Consider the following 19,297-nt stretch of genomic DNA (forward strand, 5'->3'; position numbering starts at 1 on the left):
TACCCCGCCAAGAGCATGTTCATCGTTGAGTCCCTCGGCGGACACTTAACCCTCATTTCCTATGAATTGATTGTGGTTGGATGTTTGTTGGTGGTCCGTGTGGCCGTAGGCGCAGAATGGCAGCTGGCCTCAGGGCAGCTGTGGCTACACAAGTAGCTTGCCACCACAAGGGGGTGACTGTGGCATGAACAAATAACGCAGGGGTATCAAACTCATTTAATAATTGATAGACAACAAATTGAGGGATAACTAGTTTTGAAATCAGAAGGACAGGTTTGTTCAAATATTCAAGTATCAGTCAAATGTTGTTTGTTAACAAAAAAAATGCAAGATCTCAATATAATTGCTTATTGCAAAATTTTAAATGTTGGTACTGATTTTAGCAAGAATCATGGAAGTTGATGCACATGATTTGCTTTCGCGGGCCACATAAAAATGATGGGGCCGTCTGGATCTGGCCACCAGGCTTGGAGTTTAGCACCTATGGAATAAAATGTGCAATTTGAAAGCATCTTTGAGTGACTTGAAATGCCCTATATATAAAAGTAATAAGTGGTATGCATTATTATTATTATACAACGAGAAAATACACATGCTGAAATCGCTATACTGTACAAGTTTCAGCAAACTCCCAAATTAACTTTAACAGGAAAATCAAGGCTGCAGGTAATTCATGGTTTTCTTTCCAAACATTTTACATCTTTTTAAGTGAGTGTCAATGAGAAGGCAGATGACAGTCTCAGCAGCAGATTGTTAGAACATGTCTGCAAAAGCTAAATAATACAATTGAACACAAAAATCCCTTTTAGCTCCAACTCCACAGCTTCCTGTCAGTATCCTGTCTGCACATGTTAAGATCACTTTTCACTGCTGTCCTTTTCCACCTCAGGGCCTTAACACAAAAATGACATTTAAATCCCACTCTCGTAGCTGCCAGAGTGGTATGTAAGCGCCATCTCTGAGTTCTGCACACATTAGTTATGTCTGAGCATGCAACAGCACATGGGGCATTTGAAAACAAACACTGCGATTCAAAATCTCTTGACAGGTTAGAGACAATGAAAACTACTGCAATTTAATCCTTATATCTTTATTGTCTTTGTTCTTTGGAGTTTACAAATATGCGACTCCTGCAAATTAACTTCAAATGTGCAACACAATGGCATCATGGATTGATACTGGACTGCCCATCAGGCTCTCCATTTCCCCCCACCCCATCTCTCAAACCCGACTCCTCCTCGCTCCCCCCTCAGTTTAAAGAGCAAGTCTTTGGATGTGAACTCCAAGGGAAATTAAACAGTGTTTTTGGATGAGGCGGCTCACAACTGCTTCTTTTTAGAATGACTGATTTTGCCATGTGGGTTTTTGGGAAAGCACAGATAATGTCATGCAAGACTCACATACAGACCCACTGGAATATCTTTCTTTTTTAATATAGAAAATAAAGTTTCTGGCTTAAGTACTGAGGCCACGCTAATACACTGCCAACCGCATTTAAAATGATACACCTTTCAAACTGCTCACAACAGAGGTATCAGATGTGACGGTTTAAACCATTTCAACACGACAGCTGTCTTATCATATTCAATAAATCTTGTCTGGAGGACATAATACATGTCATTTTTATATTAGTTCCACATCATTTCACTAAAAACGCATGTTCTTTTGGTTAAAACAACTTGAAAAAGTGGAGGGGGGAAAAAAGCCATCCCACTCTGTCCAACAAACATCTCAATATGGCACAAGTGTCTTCAAAATGACCTAAATGCATCATCATTGGTGGAAAATAAAGTCTAGCATACCTAAAAATATTAAGACATAAATCATCACATCAGAGCCATTTCTTTCCTTCAAGCAGAAACATGCCACTCTGCAAATCCTTTTCAAGAACTAAAACAAAAGAAAATTCATCCCCACCGTTTAAGAACACTGCAACTGAGTAGCTCAGAGCTGGTGGCTGACCTTGCCACTCGAGCTAATAAACTTCTATTATTCATGAGAGAAGCTGCACACTACACAAATCACCATTGTGCCACTGACGATTTCACTCCTCACGTCTTTGGAGGGTCTTGTGACCATCCATTAGCGTAAACGTAATAGGATATACACATTTTTTGCCTTCTTTGACCCACCTTTATAAAGCAGTGTGTCACATTGGATGTGCTTATCATGACTGTTGGTGCGGCACCCCAACAAGATCCCCCACCCACATAAAAACACTTGTTGCATGTTTTCATGTTTGTCCAAGGAGAAATCTTCTCTCCAATGCCTCTGGCCTGCGAAGGCGTTCTCAACATGGAAATCTTGCTCCTCAGCAGCCATTTGCCCGCACACAAGAATCCCACACAGAATCAAAATAAATATTCTACTCTAAAATAAGGGCAATTTGGCTGAACAAATTCAAAAGAAAATGCCTCGTTGTGTAACACAAACTCTCCAAAATCAATCCAGATTGGCCAGAAAGAAACTTAACAGGGAAAAAGTAGTGGTGGTTAAGGTGGAGAGGATGACTGGGCGTCGGCTCTATTTTCCATCCCATTCCAGAGGTGATCATGCTCTGTCTGTTCAAAGTCTTTCACCTTTAACCCTTGGCTCCCCTCATTCTTCCTCTTCCCAATTTACTGCTTCTCTCCCTCATTGCACAGAGGAGGGGGAGGGGTGTTTCTCAATCAGCGTAGTGCATGATGGATTCGACGTAGTTGCCTGGGAAGAGGCCTGTGGTTCCATTCATCACGCCCTCGTACCAGCCGTCGTCGTTCTTCTTGATCACGTAGATAATGGCGCCCTCCTGGAAGGACAGCTCGTCTTCTTTGTCCCGACTGTAGTCGTAGATGGCCACCACTGTGGGACAGTCCAAGGACGAGAGTCACCATCTTGTCGAGACCTTAAATTACCATTTTATTATTCCAGTGATTATCATAGTGTGCCGCAGGAATTTATCCAATTTCACTTTTGCTCTATGCTGGCCATTTGGGTCCACCTCGATTCACTTTTAACCATTTTAGCTCTGTTAATACAAATGTAATGAAATTACCACTACCAACGGTGCAGATTTTTGTCTGATCTTTTAATTTCCAACTTCAGTTCTTTAAATATATCAATGATATCATCAAGTTGTGTCTTTTGGTTGTATTGTGGCCACTTTTGACCAATTGAAACCCATCAAACAATTTGATTTAAATTCTTGTTTACTGGATGGAAACCTTCCATTTTGAAAATCTGAAAATCATTCTATACTCAGCATTTGAACTTTAGTTTTTTTTTTTTTTGTGCATTCTACAAGATTAAATGTATACATTTTTGGACAAGGGAGCATTTTCATGTAGTATGCCTAGTTTCCCAGAGAGGCTTTTATTGGATTATTGTACTCCAAAGGAACAAATTAATGACAATTTCAATTTTAAGAAGTAGAGATACCCTCTGCTGACGGAATTATATTTTTATTAAAGAAATGGAAGCGTCTTCTGCTGGCTGTAGAAAGACTAGCAATATGAGGAAAAAATATATAAAAAAATATCCCTTTTTGAGGTAGTTCTATACCTGCACCTCCTACAAACAAACTGAATTTAAAGGGCTGAACAATAAAAAAACATTTAAAAAATTTATATTTTATGTACTAGTGACAAGAACTGATGTTAGTTGAATACCTTCCACGGTGAGAAGCAACAAACAAACAAAAATTACCGACTGTCTGTATGTGGCCAAAAAAGACCATGAACAAGCTGAAAGGGCAGTAAAATCTAAAGTTATTTACTACAAATAATTAGGCTTTACACGATCAGGATTTTTGGGGCTGATCACCGATCCGATCACAAGATGTCTATTTAAATGACCTGTTCATTTATTTTATAGACGTGTACTTAAAAAAATTATATTTACAATAAATAATGTATCATTGTTCATCCATTTATGCAAGTGGGGCATAGTGACAGACAGAACAAATAATAAATGGTCTTCTATTAGATGCAGGAAGGACATACAGTAATTAATGTATCCACTTTTAGTCACATTTTTGTCTGTTGGTGTTCCGTGACATTTTTCAATTGTAAAATATGTTCCTTGGCTCCATAAAGGTTGGAAATCACTGCTCTAGTCAGATCGTGTATTCTAATCAGTCAGGTCAAACCAACATTACATGACAGAAATAGTGGGTGCTAACTTATTGTAATTAAATTACTTCACCCACACCGAACGTCCTCTCCTGTCCTGAGCACCAGTGACCACCAACACGTTTTTTCCCATTTTGTACTTATAATACAAAGTCGGCGCACTCCACTCTTGTTGTCGTCGCCACGGTAATGAGTGTATCCGGTCGCATTTGAGTTGACAAGATAAAGCCCAATGATCGTAAAAAATAGGTTGCGGTGGTATCGGAATACAAGATTTTATTGCAGTAGTCTGGCAATCGTGAAAGAGCAAATTTGTCTTGTAGTCTGATCCGGGCATTACGTGTTGTCTGTTCCACATCGCCGACATTTTTTTTTTTTTTAATATATAACTTTATTGTCCGTCAGATATTTCCAATACTACGTCAAAAGACGCGCAACCAGGCTAAAAATAAGCTAGCTTTTGGATTTATATATACTGTGCACAATGGCGACAAGGAGTAAATGTCTTTTTGCGGAGCCGATCAATGACGTCATTGATCAGATTGGCGAATTATGACATTACAGCCGATCAGCATAAAATGCTAAATATCGGCCGATACCGATCAGCCCGATAAAATCGGTGTGAAGTCTGCAAATTAATTTTTTTAGGTTACCCACCTATTCAAATAGTGACCAAAATCTGTGTACCAACCTGTTGCCAGAACAAGTCATGGGTTCTTGCCATATAAGCTTTGTATTCAACTAAAAAGGCACAGATTTCATACCAATTACGTACATTTGTGAGTAAACAGACCAGGTCATCACCATTTCAGTATAGATACTTTTTGTGACATTTTTGTTTGGTGGTGGTGCTATGAGTTTTTGCCTTGGCTCAATAAAGGTTGGGAAACACTGAAGGACCTTTCTCCAGGTAGCTGCGTGGTGCCCAGGGCGGGTCCTCCTCTGCGTACGGGTCGCTATACTCCACCACCGCCGACTCCTCTTCTTCCTCATCATCCTCATAGTCCTCCGGTGGAGGAGGTGTAGGGTCCTCAAAGACTGGCTCGTCCACAAGGGGCGGCGGGGGCGGCGCATCTGAGACTAGTTTGAAAAAACAATCAAATTAAATGAAATTAGCACATTACAAGAACAAAGTATCATGAAAAGTTGGTATTCCCATGCATTTGAGGAAAGGACAAATGCTTTTTTTTTTTTTTTTTTTTTTAAATCCCTCCAGGTAAAGGACATGCATGAAATAAAAAGGTAACATTCCTGAGATGAATCAATAATGGAAACATGCTTTTTAGTCACTCTCCAAACCTGTAAAACACCAACACTGCTCATTGGCATTCTCTTTAGCCCATTTTCCGCAACACTGTACATACTCAGTTTTCTAAAGTTGTTCTTGGCTTTACACGCCTCAGCCTCTCTCTACACTAGAAAGGAGGACTAAATATGAAGCCCCAGTCAGCGAGAGACACTAACCAACAACAACGGAAGGGAATAATGGCTCTAACATACTTAACCTCAACTGCATGTTCTAAACGTAGACATGCAACTTAAGTTGAAGACACACATTATTAAAATAGTGTTGCAATAAAGGAAAAACAACTTCAACCTCGCCTGACTTTTACAAGTCACTCCAGCAGACAGCACGATCATTGGTGTGCGAATTGATCCAATTAACTCGTGCATTTTGGGGGTATTTTTAGGCTACACATATCTTAATGCTAAACTCGGTAAGGATGTGGCGACAAAAAATCTGTTCCACAAATGAGTGAACCAGCACTAGTTTATATCACCTATACTTGTTGTATAGATGTATCTGTACAGCCCGCTTAGAATCACAACTGACCCGTGACTACAATTCATATGTCGTAGGATCTCACAGTACCCAATAACAACAGTGGAAATGCATCAGAAAGCAAGTACAGTACAATAGTGATGAGTCATGTAGGTACATGTTGTGAAAAAGGGGCTTTAGTGTTCAATCAATTATTCCATAAAATCAAAAGTGACCATGGACGACACCTATAGGCCATGCTGATTTCAACCAATTCTGAATACAACAGACAGGTTGTTGAAGTAAAACATATCCCTTTAGTCATAACCCCTTCTTGATATTGTTATTTTGAGACTAAATGTCCCTGACACAGCAGATGTTGACGCACTAATAACGACCGAGTGAAAAGATGAAGGTCATGCAGAAGGCACTAGAACCACTTACTGGTCTCCTGAACTCGGGCCACAAAGCCCATCAGGGGCAGCTGAGGGGTGATCTGCATGGAGGGGGGAGGGGGCGCAAGTGGGCCTGCAATTGCCAAAACAGTGTTGAAAGACAGAAGGAGCGGGCAGGGTCAGAAGACTAAGGTAATTTCATTGTAATGGTTCCTATTTAATAATAAATGTGTACAGTGCTCCCCCACATTTTTTGCAATTCATTACTCGCAGATTAATATATTTGCGGATCTATTGGAGGGAACCTATCCTCTGGTTTTTGCAAAAAAAAAAAAAATATGTATAAAAAAAAATGTATATATACTTTGTGCTCAGACCAAATCCCTGTATAATAAACAAGTATTTCTTTGGCGCCATCTTGTTGCCCAAAAAAAAACGTATTGCAGTCTGGTTTGCTTCAAGTCCTTTGCTGCCAACTAGTGGCATCTATAGGCAATTATTAACCCTTTTAGGGGTGCATTAATTATTCACGGATTTTAGCTGGGGAACACTCTATTGGGAAAAAAACGAGCCTTTCATTCCGTGTGTCTGTATATAAAGGAGTCAAAATAGAGTGCAGTGCTGTTCAAGAGAACAGCTGGGAGATGCCAAAAACTATCCATTGATCCCATCAACTTTTATTTCAAAAGTCTGAATGACTGACTTTGAACAGAGGCTGGAACTCATTTTAGCTCAACGCTTAAAAAGAGGAACTTCAGTAAATTGTAAACGCACAAATAAGATCTTGTGTCTACCTTGATTCTGGGCAAAGTGTGGTCCACCGTTGAGCTGGTTCTGATTCATGTTAGGCTGGCCGGTGACAGACGAGGGGCGGCGGTACGGCAGCGAGCCTCCCACATGGGCGTTCTGGGGTGGCTGCACCGGGCGGTTCATGCTGTAGAACTGAGGGGCACCTGCATGGAAGTGCCACCAACAGACAGTGGAGCACATTTAGAAGGCGTTTTGTCTTCTCCCTTTGTGAGGGTTTTGGGAAAAAACCTCAACTTTGGAATAATTACACAATACAAAAAAAGTACTGGCACAACCACAAAAAGGCTGAATTCTCATGTGCAATACATCACCATGACAAAACAGTTGTAAAAGTTGAAAATACACAGTGGGATCATGGGAACACAGGCACCATTAACCAGGCATGCAACTGCAACACACGCATCTCCCCAGAACCTCTACAATGAGTATTCCTTAATGACGTGAATTTTCTGATCGCATTTACAGCTTGACAAGTGCGCATATGGATCATAAAACTCATCTGACAATGGGCGGGCGGGCTTTCCCAATTGGGTTATACTCACCTTGTGCAGGGTTTCCATAAGTAGCTGGTCCTGTGCCAGTGGGGGCTGCGGAGGTGGGGAGCTGGGGAGGGGGTGGGGGCACATGCGGGATCTCAGTAGGCGGGTTAGAGGCCTGGGAGGGGCCGTCAAGGACGGGGGGTATGGGACCAGGGGTTGTGGCAGTGTTGGATGTAGGTTTAGTTGTGTTGGAGGGGGCAGGGGCTGAGGGAGTGTAGCGGTTGTAAAAAAGTGAGAGAAAGGAAGAAGAGGAGAAAAAAAGGGTGAGGGAGAGGAGGAACGTTCTACGATACTCAGGGATCATTCTTATTCCATTTTTAGTCTTAAAAGTGTGCTGAAGCCAGACACTGAGAAGTTTAGTCACAATAGTTATGAGCAGACAAACACGGGTAGTACCTGGGAAGGCAGTGGGCGGGGCCGGGGTGGGCACAGCGATGGGCAGACCCACACTACCGCTGCCACTGTTCTCCCGGCTGCTGCTGCGACTACTGCTGGGGTGGCTGCCTCCGCTGCTCCCGCTGCTGGTGGTGGGTCAGCAAAGACATCAGGAAATGGACAAACAACACACTAGTTCCATTCTGATTTTCAGCTCAAACCGTTAGTACGGTTGGAATGTTTACTATTGCATGAACCATCACGGAGAAACACTCTTATGTCACAGATATTGAAAGCAGCCCCACAAAGATGCATGGCAACGTGAGCACACAAAAGACAAGACATGACGCGCTGAAACAGCAGGAAGCAGAATTGCGGTGAGATGAAGATGAATGAGGCTCAAAATATTCAAAACCTGTGGTCTTTTACTTTATTGGCACCGCTCTTGTACTTAAGTGCAACAGATGAACACGTTTTATTTTTTGGTATCCTATTGCACAATGTACAAATATTGTGAATAAGGGTTTCTTCTTGGAGAGAATATGTTACACATGTCTTGTACTGCAGCTCAGTGTCTTCATATTGCCCTCATTTCTGTACAGGTTATGCCAGTGTGGGTATTCACCATGTGAGGTGTAATTAGGACACAAGGGTTAAAGTCAGGACTCCAAACAAGGAATGTTCAGTGGTGGGTCAGGTTTAAGTGTAAGAAAGGAGAAGAATTAAGGACAGGGGGGTAGCGCAACAGGGCCTGTGTTCTAGACATGTAGTGAGGCATGCTGGGAAGGGGGAGAGGGTACCTGTACGTGCGGTTCCTCTGATTAACAGATGCATTGCGTGCTGGGCTCTGCAGGGGGTGCGCCATGTTGCGCGTCGGGCTTGAGACGTAGTCGTTAGGGACAACGGGAGGACGCACCGGCTCGAGGGTCCTATATGGGGAGTGTCGCCTGTGAGAGGGTCAGGAATTGGGTCGGGGGGGTTTGTGGAGGGGCATCCACAGAGAATTGTAGGAAAGAGGAAGGGGGGAGAGTGGGGAAACAAACAAGTGCAAACTTAAAGAAAATGGGGAATGACAAGTGGAACATTGGGGCTGGTTGGGGCGAAGCCACAGGTAGCAACAGCTGGGCAGAACCAATGCAGCACTCTGCTGCCTGAAACAGATTCAGTCTAAAGCTCTTAAATCTACAGCAATTAATGCTGATATGTTTGGAAGACAAGAACAAATATTTACACAGAAAAAAAAAGAAACCGAAAAACTCCTGGAAAGGGATAAGTAACAGCTCAGGTGTGAAGATGTGATGGCAAAATGTTGCTATGAGGAATATGAGGCAGCCAGGAGCGGGCAAGCCTATCAAAAATACAACTAAGGGCAAGTAAAATAAAAACTAAAAATAAGATGTCAGTCTTTAGCCAAAGACTGTGGCATAGGATCCATCATAGAGGTGTAGCTGTGGTTACATGCTTTTTGCAGAGATGAACACAAAGACCACACTTTAGTCACTGAGCAAATGGGACAGTCACACAAAAAAATCAAACAGACAATTCTGAAGATCAGCCACACGCAGACACACTGACAAAAACAGTGGCTGACACTCAGGAAGGTCCCCAAAGTGACAAGAACAGTGTTTTTCAGATGTATGAGCAGACACCCCCTGGGATTAGAGACACATTCAACAGTCCAACAAAACCATGGAGAGAAAAGCTGCTGATTTTAAAGCTTTTGCTGGGGATGCAAAATACACTGCAGGGTATACACAAGTACAGTCTGGAAACGTGCGCGTGTGTCAGCGACAGAGTGAGCAGATAGGTGGATTGTTGACTTCCTGTCATCTGTGTGGACCTTGAGTTTGGCGAGTGGGGTGGACAATTACCACAAATACAAAACAAATGTTTATCTGCACACTGACAGAGATCACATACCCAAGAGTCCCTTTTCCGCTCATAGGGGGGCTGGGCGGCTTCTGTGTCGGGGGGTTCGTGCGAGGGAGTCCACCTCCACCACCAGCTTTCATGCTCTGAGCACTCGCCTACATGGATAGACAATCATTATGAAAGGTAGAGATTTCATAGTAGGATAATTCTAATTATAACCAAAAAACACTTTTTAAAGAAGTAGTTATGACATTTGTTGTTTGTTTAAAATTGCAACTTAGTGTTTCTCTTTGGTATGTGGCTGCTGAAATTCAGGTCCAGTGACTCTAATTTCTAAAAATATCAAACTACTCCTTTAAAGAAACACAGCAATTTACTACAACAACAACAAAAAAAGCAGCATTCAGAAATCAAGTCCTTTCTTGTTTGAGGGGCTAGCTTTGAAAATCTTACCTTAAACCTTTGCAACCACTACAGTTGATTACAAAGATTAAATAAGGTGAGCAGAGAGAAAAAGAAAGAAAGAAAGAAATCAGTAGATTAGTGTGCAATGGAAAAGAGGAAAACAACGCCAGCATATTTCCTTTTAGAGACCTTAATAAACTTGTTGAAAGGAGAAACAAACAAGATTTTTGAATCCTCATTATAAAAAAAAAAAATATCCTTGTACCGTATTTTTCGGACTATAAGTCGCAGTTTTTTTCCACAGTTTGGCCGGGGGTGCGATTTATATTCCGGAGCGATTTATATGTGAAATTATTAACACATTATTATGTAATTTCACGTTATTTCACACTGATAACCGCAAGAGGTTCGCTCTAGGCCTGTGTATCTGTACCTGCAACTGACGATGAGTCTGACAAAAGCGACATAGGAGAAGAAGCGGCGCATAGTCTATCTCCGGAGTTGGCGGAGTGGTTTAGAAATGAGACAGAGGATGAAGATTTCATTGGATTTAGTGATTTGGAGTGACACTGATGGTTTGGTAAACTTGTTAGCATGTTCTTTATGCTATAGTTATCTGAATAACTTAATATGTTACGTGAACATACCAGGCACGTTCTGAGTTCGTTGTTTATGCATCATGTAACGTTAGCTGAATGTGTTACGTTAGCATACCGTACACCTATTCAGCCTGTTGTTCTCTATTCTATTTTTATTTTAAATTGTCTTTCAAGAATAAATGTCTCTTCTTGGTGTTTGATTTTATCAAATAAATTTCCCCCCCCCAAAATGCGACTTATACTCCAATGCGACATATGTTTTTTCCTTCTTTATTATGCATTTTTTGGCTGGTGCGACTTTTACTCCGGAGCGACTTATAGTCCGGAAAATACGGTAATACTCAGTAAAGCTAACATGAAGCTAGGCCTGTCACGGTAATTACTATATTGACTTATCGTTCGATAAAAAACTGGACTCGATAAATTGTCATTGGTGTGGTGAGCCAGCGTGCATCTCACAGTGTGCCAATGAAGAGTTGGATGGCTGTGTCATTAGCTGGCACGTGGAATGCTGGTGGACCAGTGTTGGCTCCATCCAATACTCCACAACCTTTCTCCATGTGCAGCGCGTAGCAAACAACGTAGACACTTAAGGGAAAGCTGCCTGTTTATGTTTGCTAGCCCATGAGCAAGCACGCTAAGGAGCTAAACAGCTCGCGCCACTGCGGCGACCTCGTTTAAAATGTCAGCTCCGCGCTCCCGAGTTGTTTGTGTTATTCCCCAATTAACACACACATGCATGCACGTAGGAAAGTTAACTGTTTATTATGTTTGCTAGCCCCCAAGCTAGGGGAGACAAACAGCTAAACAGCTCGCTCCACCGCGGCGACGTCGTGTGAAACGTCAGCACCACTCACGGAGATGTGTGTTAGTCCCCAATTAAAACAAACACGGGAAAAGTGAATTGTTTATTAAGCATAACCTCAGTAGCACACATTATTCAAACAGGAGTAAAGTGAACATACAGTATTTGATTGACAGGTGAAGGGCTTGTCTCCAGCGCCTTCAGTGGACCAACCACAGTTTTGCAGTTCAAGAGTGGGCCTTATTTTTCATGATTTCAGAGACATAACAAAAATTAATAAATAAAAAAAATAACGTTTATCGTGATAGTTTTTGGGAGAATATATCGTCCTAAAAAATTATCGTGACAGGCCTAACATGAAGCATGATGTTTCCAAAAAGCTCATAATATAATTCCTATATCCCATGGATATTTTACATTTACATTATTTGATTCAGTAAAACTCAACATTTATTGTTAATCAGATCAAAACATTATGTTGATTATACAAAACTGCACTTTATGTAAACTAACTCAACTAAGTCTACATCAAAACATGGTCCGGGGACAATGGTGGGGTCAAAAGCAGAAGCATGCGTTTCTAAGACACTTTCGAAATCACGCGTTCTTTTTACCTTGACTCCATGGCCCATGTCATCCAGCAGGCTGTAGTCGACAGGCTTGCGGATGTAGCGCACAGGCCTCTCTGGATTGGCTGGGGCGATGATCTTGTGTGTGCGGGATGTATTCTTGTTGGTGGTGAGGATGCCAATTTCCCGCCTGGCCACCTTCTCTTTGTGAATGTCCACCGTCTGAGTACATGAACATTTATTAACGTTTCTTTTATTTATTTATTTATTTTTACATCGTTACAACCGTAAATGCTCATTTTCGGGGACTGACGCTAAGCATTTTTGAGTGGTGGCCCAATGAACCAAGTTTTGGTGGCCCTGTAAGAACCTGTACTGGCCCAGTATAGTCATAATATACGTTGTTTTAGTGATTATTTCGTATTTAGTGTCTTTCTACTTTATTATTTAAGCCCCTTTAAGAAATTAGTAGTACAACTGCATTCATGGCAATGACTCTGTATTAACCTCAATAAAATCAAGGCATTGTAATTGCACGAATAAATAATGCTTAAAAGAATTAATCAATTATCCATCCATCCATTTTCTGTACCGCTCATCCTCACTAGGGTCGCGGGCGTGCTGGAGCCTATCCCAGCTATCTTCGGGCGAGAGGCGGGGTACACCCTGAACTGGTCGCCAGCCAATCGCAGGGCACATATAAACAAACAACCATTCGCAATTTAGAGTCTTCAATCAACCTACGACGCATGTTTTTGGGATGTGGGAGGAAACCGGAGTACCTGGAGAAAACGCACGCAGGCACGGGGATAACATGCAAACTCCACACAGGCGGGGCCAGGATTTGAACCCTGGTCTTCAAAACTGTGAGGCAGTAAACCAATTACAAAATTATTACAAGATTTACTTACTTTTACTGACATTGCAACAACGCTTCGCTAATGTATAATTAGGGGTGCTTTGATCAGTGTTTTATGCTTATGCTGAGTGCTATTGGCGAAGATTAGGGTTTAGGGTCTAACCCTTACACTGCTATTGGCACAGAGTGAAGGCGGAGGGGATGTTAAACTAGGGCTGGGCGATTATGGAAAAAATAATCACAATTATTTTGATGACAGCGAAATCATGATTAATCAATACGATTATTCGTTTACTTCAAAACTATTTATTCAACTACCAAAACTCAACTTCAAACATAACTTTAAAAAAAACTGAAAATAAATTAGTAACAAGTAAAATAGTAATACATTAAAATAATGGAAATTGGGGGGGAATATATATAGCTAAAAACGTGCCAATACTTTTAGCCATATGGTCTATTATATTATAAATCCTGTCGTTATTCTGACATTTAGAAAATAGAAATAAATTTGGTAATCCTAACTGATTTAAACAGGAAAGATTTAGTCTGATTACAAGTCACAGTCAGGAAAAAATGTGTCCTTTTATACAGTTCCTGCTGTGTGCGCCTTTGCCTCTTAAGAGGCAGTGTGGTGCGATGCATGCATGGAGCTACTCATTTACTGTAAGCTAAACAAATATATAACGTTAATAAACTCGTTTTTCACAGATTAGGTTAGATTTGTTACATTACCTGTCTGTATGTTACTACGGTGTTTGTGTGTAAATATTCGTTATTTGAAGGAAAATCCCTCCCGTTACCAAATCCTAATATTAACTAGCCTCTCAATAGGGTTTTTTCTCTGACTGTTAGCATTAATCTGGGGATTTCCATAATGATGTGTATCTTGTATTTAAATATAAAATGATGGTAATTATTTTTGTTGTGAGCTTAGTTTTACAGTAAACTCCAACTGGGGTGTCAATAAACAGCTGAAAGCACGCTCAGGAGTACAGAATAACATTCTACAGGCTGCAAAGTACGAGTTGCTGTATGAGGCAAGCGGCACGATCGCTTAGAGCCCAACCCGAATATGTACACGTTTATCCAGTCAGGTGGTGCTGGTCGCAGTTTCTACTTGCATCGCAACATCCTGTCATGGATGGGATGTTTCGGTGATAAAAGAATTTCAGACAAACACTGAAAATGCAGTTTTGGGCCATTTTTCGGTGGGCAAAAATTATTGGTTAATTAGAAACTTGTACTGGCCCAGTGTCTCTACGCACAGTGCTGTGAAAAAGTATTTGCCCCTTCTCAAATTCTCTCTTCTTTTTTTGCACAGTTTCCCCACTTTAATGTTTAAGATCAAGCAAAGGTAAATAACAGACAAAGATAACCCAAGTAAACATAAAATACAGATTTAAAATGGTGATTTTATTTATTAAGGGAAAACAAATCTATTCAGAGCTACCTGGCCATGTGTCATCAGGTGGTGGTAGTGTGACAGTCTGGGGCTGTTCTGCTATTGTAGGACCTAAATGACTTTCTGTGATTGATGGAACACTAAATTCTGCTTTTTACCAGAAAATCCTGCAGGAGAATATTTGGCTATCAGTTTATTACTTCAAGCTGAAGCACTTATGGGTTCTGTAGCAGGACAACGATCTAAAACACACTACCAAGTCAACTTCTGAATGGCTTAAAAACTAAATTGTTTAGTAGTGGCCAAGTCAAAGTCCACGCTTGAATCCAATTGTAATGCTGCGGAATGACCTTAAAAAGGGCATTCATGCTCGAAAACCCCCCAGTGTTGCTGAATTCAAAGAACTGGAAGAAAAAGTGGGACAAAATATCTCCACAGATATGTGAAAGACTCATTGCCAGTTATAGAAAATGCTTGATTTCAGTTGCTGCTGCTGACGATGCCCCAACCAGTTATTAGGTTTAGGGGGCCATTACTTTTTCCACACAGGGCCAAGTTTTTTTTTTCCTTAATAAAGGAAATCACCATATAAAAACAGCATTTTAAGTTTACTCGGGTTATATTTGTCTGATATTTACACTTGTTTGATGACAAACAAAGTGGGGAAACTATGCTAAATATATGTATAAATATAAGAATTTGAGAAGGGGACAAATACTTATTCACAGCACTATAGGAGGTGGCCCAACACAGCGGCCTCAACCACCGTTAATGTCGGACCCTGGCCTAATGCAAACGCACTCCATTCTTTTCCTAAATCCTAAAGTTTTATTTTAGGAAACACTGAAGCTAAGCAGAATTTGGACGAATTTGTAGAGCGAATGCCCAAATATTCACAGTTCGACATTTGAAAATTCACAGATTTTTTTTTAGCCTGTCCAGCATTATTCACTGGCAAATGTGGATTTTCACCTTTCCTTTGCTGGCATCTTGTGGCATACAGGTAAGGACATACCCCCTGGAGGGGGGCAATTACGTTTTCTTCACTATTTGTGGCAGGGCGCAATCCCTTTCCCCTGCAAATGCAATAATTGGAAATATCTGCATGTCAGCAGCCCAGTGCCCACCTGAGAGATGTGGTTGATGGAAGACTCCATGCGGCGTAGCTGCGAGGCCTGGATGTCCAGCATCTGCAGGACATTGTTGGCCAGCGTGTTAATCAGGTACGCCACGCTGGCCAGCGACTGAGTGGTGTAATTCTTGGTCTCCTCCAGGGCTCGCTGCTTATCTGGAGACTGTAGGAAGCAGTTTGACATTTTCACACTTGAATTGGCCAGCTGATCACAGGGCAGATAGGCAAAACAATTTACATTCAAACCTATGGACAATTTACAGTCTTCAATTAACCTGCCATGTATGTTTTTGATAAGGACAAACCGATTATCGGCACCGGTATTCGGCATTTTGAAGCATAACGCCATCAGCCCTTTTTTAATCCGATGGCCGATAACAGATCAATTTAAAACTAGGTATCCTTCAAGGAACTTTTTCCTGGTGTCCCCCCCCCCAGTTAACTTTATAATAGATGCTGCACTTTTTGTTTGACATAGATAAGTGAAAGGTTAACATTCCAGTTATATTGAAATTTTGGAAAACTATTTACTGTAGAAAACTTAAGGCAGCCTTTTGTTTAGTTCTATTTTCATTTAATTTTATAAGATGTTGCTAAGCCTGGGCGCTCCATCCACTATTCGTTAGAAAACATTTTGTTTCAAAACAAATATCTATTGTCCAAGTCAAATAAAAAAACAAACTAATATGTTGCAAACCTGAAAACACGTTAATAAACACGTTAAATGGCATTTAAACAAAGTGTTGGAGTTTGTATTATTAAAAAAATATATATTTTATGGCAATATTTTCCATTGTGATGCAAATGAATATTGGCTCCAAATCAGCCTCAGCCTCCTTGACTACTAATAATCCCTATTAGGTCCTGAAAAAAAACATACTGGTCTCTCTCTAGTTTTTAGAATGTGGGAGGAAGCCGGCATCCCTGGAGAAAACCAACACAAGCATGGGGAGAACATGCAAACGCCACAAAGGAATTCCAAATCTGATATTTGAACCTCGTCGGAACTGTGAGGCAGATGCTATAACCACTTGATCAGTTTGCTGCCCAAGCATGAACATGACTAATTTTTTAAATTAATCTCTAAATTTGTGCCATAAAGAGTGGGAGATGTCGGCTTCAAGCATTTAAACACGACAAAGTACTCTTCTGATAACAGGTAATAAAAACATCGAAACTAACCAGACAACAGTGCTAAAGGAATGATCGGAGGCAATTGGTCTGCCCATGGACATGGTGTAGGCATCCAATGGAAGCAGTGTTTCCACTTTCTTGCTGACACTGAGGGCAGCAATGTCAGGAGTATGAAGACAAAAAAGGGGAACGCCATCTCAGAAGATGCACATTATAAAACTGCCATAAATCAACTCTGATGCTACCGCCATGCTTCTCGACCCATACAAGTCACATTTTGTCACCGAGGGAAGTTCTCAAAGTAAAGCAAATTTACTTGTATAGCGCATTTCATACACAAGGTAACTCGATGTGCTTTACATGATTAAAAGCATTTAAAAACAAAGGGGAAAAACAGCTTAAACATTTAAAACAAAGAAAGAAAACAAAGGAAAAAAAGAAATGATTCTCAAAAAGTGATCCCGGGAAGTTAATCAGCATGGCAGTAACCGTGTAGTCCTGGGTTAAGCATATAGGGTATGAAAAAAATATATATAATCAGAGCAGCCTACTTAGCAGCGAAACCTGTCAGACCTGCTGTTCCAGGAATTTAAAAAAAGAATCATTAAAAAAAAAAAATCAAACCTTCTCAAAACCATTTCTGGCGTATCAGCACACTAATCATCGTGACGACATGCCTTTTACAATACGACTGATCGTCAATAACAGTACAGATTAGTTTTTACACCTGTCGGACATCAACAAAAGGCGGGGAGAGAGTTAAAACACAAGTGTATGCACAAAGATTAAAATATCACGACTTGATTGTGAATATAAGAATTAGGATTGTAACATAAACATGTCTGGTGAAAATAGGCAAAGTGACCACCCCACTGATGAGTTGCAGTGTTTGTCTACAAGAACATAAATCAGACGACTGCCACGGCTATCACAAAAATCTGTCGACGAAAGCTGACCAGATATTACTCTCGCTTCTCGTCTTGTATCCACCCACACTCGGTTCATAGGCGGCTCGCGGTTGTATCACTGATCCCAGTGGTCAAATAAATGATCACCATGATGTTAGACGTTTTTATGTCTAATGGGCAGCTCCAAGCTATCTGGCTAAAGCGATAGCCCAAGGCGAGTGTAAGTCATACATACAATTTGTACCGTGGGTACGACAGACATTTCGAGACCGTGTGCGTTAAAACACACTTCGGTACATCAGAGAAATCCTGTGAGTTGGACATAACCACTCGTTGTTGCTGTTTTTTTTTTTTTTTTGCTTTTATCCGAGCTTGGCTAACACCGCATCTCGTCGAAAATACTAGCAACAGCTACACGAGCAGCCCTTGTGGTGCCTGCGAAAACCCGTCAAGAAAACTGGTCTTTTCATACAGAAAACCGCTTACCTGGACATAGTTGCTCTCGCAATACTCGGCGACTCTTTCCAAATTCGTGAAACTATCCAGCAGAGCGCTTCGACCTGCTGGAATCTCCTCTTCCAAAAGCATTTGTAGCTCCGCCATTTTCACATCTTTAGCGGGGCAGCGTGGGTTCTCTGGCGCCGCCACGGTTGCGTGCGGTACTGCAGCCATCGCCATCGCCAGCGGACTGCTAGAGTTGGGAGGTGGAATGCCAGAAGTACAGTACAATGTGGAACGGTAAGTTTAGCGCTTTAATTTGTTATTTGTTGCATTACACTGCAATTATATGACATGTCCATTTAATAATAACTGGCTGATGCGTTCACCTGATGTAGTGTCAAAATGTTGACCGTTTTCAGCGTATAGTGCACTAAATAATATGACAAAGCTTCGCCAGCCAAGAGAGGTCTCTCCAGCATATCCTAGGTCATCCCCGGGCCCTCCTCCCGGACCGATACAGAGTCCACATCACTGCAGACGCCGCACCGATCCGCATGTCGATCTCCCGTTCCGTTCTTCCCTCACTCGTGAACAAGACCCCCAGATACTTGAACTCTTCCGCTAGGGGCAGGATCTCGTCCTCGACCCGGAGAGGGGCGACTGAGGACCATGACTTCAGATTTGGAGGTGCTGATTTTCATGCCAGCCGCTTTACACTGCGAAGCGAAAGTTGAAGATCACTGCTTGATGAAGTCATCAGAACCACATCATCTGCAAAAAAGCTGATGGTCACCTGGTCCTTCATCTTGTCATCCATCCATCCATTTTCTGAGCCGCTTCTCCTCACCAGGGTCGCGGGCGTGCTGGAGCCTATCCCAGCTGTCATCGGGCAGGAGGCGGGGTACACCCTGAACTGGTTGCCAGCCAATCGCAGGGCACATACAAACAAACAACATTCACACTCACATTCACACCTACGGGCAATTTAGAGTTGTCAATTAACCTACCGTGCATGTTTTTGGGATGTGGGAGGAAACCCGAGTGCCCGGAGAAAACCCACGCAGGCACGGGAAGAACATGCAAACTCCACACAGGCGGGGCCGGGGATTGAACCCGGGTCCACAGAACTGTGAGGCTGACGCTCTAACCAGTCGTCCACCGTGCCTCCTCATGTTGTC

General features: G+C 41.7%; 1 protein-coding gene across 22 annotated transcripts; it reads right to left on the bottom strand.

The window, feature by feature from the left end:
* Positions 1-204: 204 nt before the first annotated feature.
* On the bottom strand, positions 205-18,900 carry LOC133479292 (abl interactor 2-like). Of its 22 annotated transcripts, none has more exons than XM_061776042.1 (13): positions 18,506-18,900; positions 18,165-18,366; positions 15,632-15,799; positions 12,286-12,462; positions 10,316-10,333; positions 9,911-10,017; positions 8,791-8,937; positions 8,012-8,136; positions 7,619-7,819; positions 7,061-7,219; positions 6,316-6,399; positions 5,010-5,189; positions 205-2,841 (listed from the first exon to the last, which is right to left on the bottom strand). In XM_061776042.1, exons 2-13 carry the CDS (start codon positions 18,354-18,356, stop codon positions 2,666-2,668), a joined length of 1,734 nt encoding a protein of 577 aa, XP_061632026.1. In that variant the 5' UTR covers positions 18,357-18,366; positions 18,506-18,900; the 3' UTR covers positions 205-2,665. The 22 variants fall into 22 exon arrangements, with proteins under 22 accessions (XP_061632026.1, XP_061632017.1, XP_061632140.1 ...); XM_061776033.1 differs by having other exon boundaries at positions 18,165-18,369; XM_061776156.1 differs by lacking the exon at positions 18,506-18,900 and adding an exon at positions 16,819-16,917 and having other exon boundaries at positions 18,165-18,305.
* Positions 18,901-19,297: the final 397 nt, after the last annotated feature.

The sequence above is a fragment of the Phyllopteryx taeniolatus genome, chromosome 1 (assembly GCF_024500385.1).
Source record: "Phyllopteryx taeniolatus isolate TA_2022b chromosome 1, UOR_Ptae_1.2, whole genome shotgun sequence".
Lineage (NCBI taxonomy): Eukaryota > Metazoa > Chordata > Actinopteri > Syngnathiformes > Syngnathidae > Phyllopteryx > Phyllopteryx taeniolatus.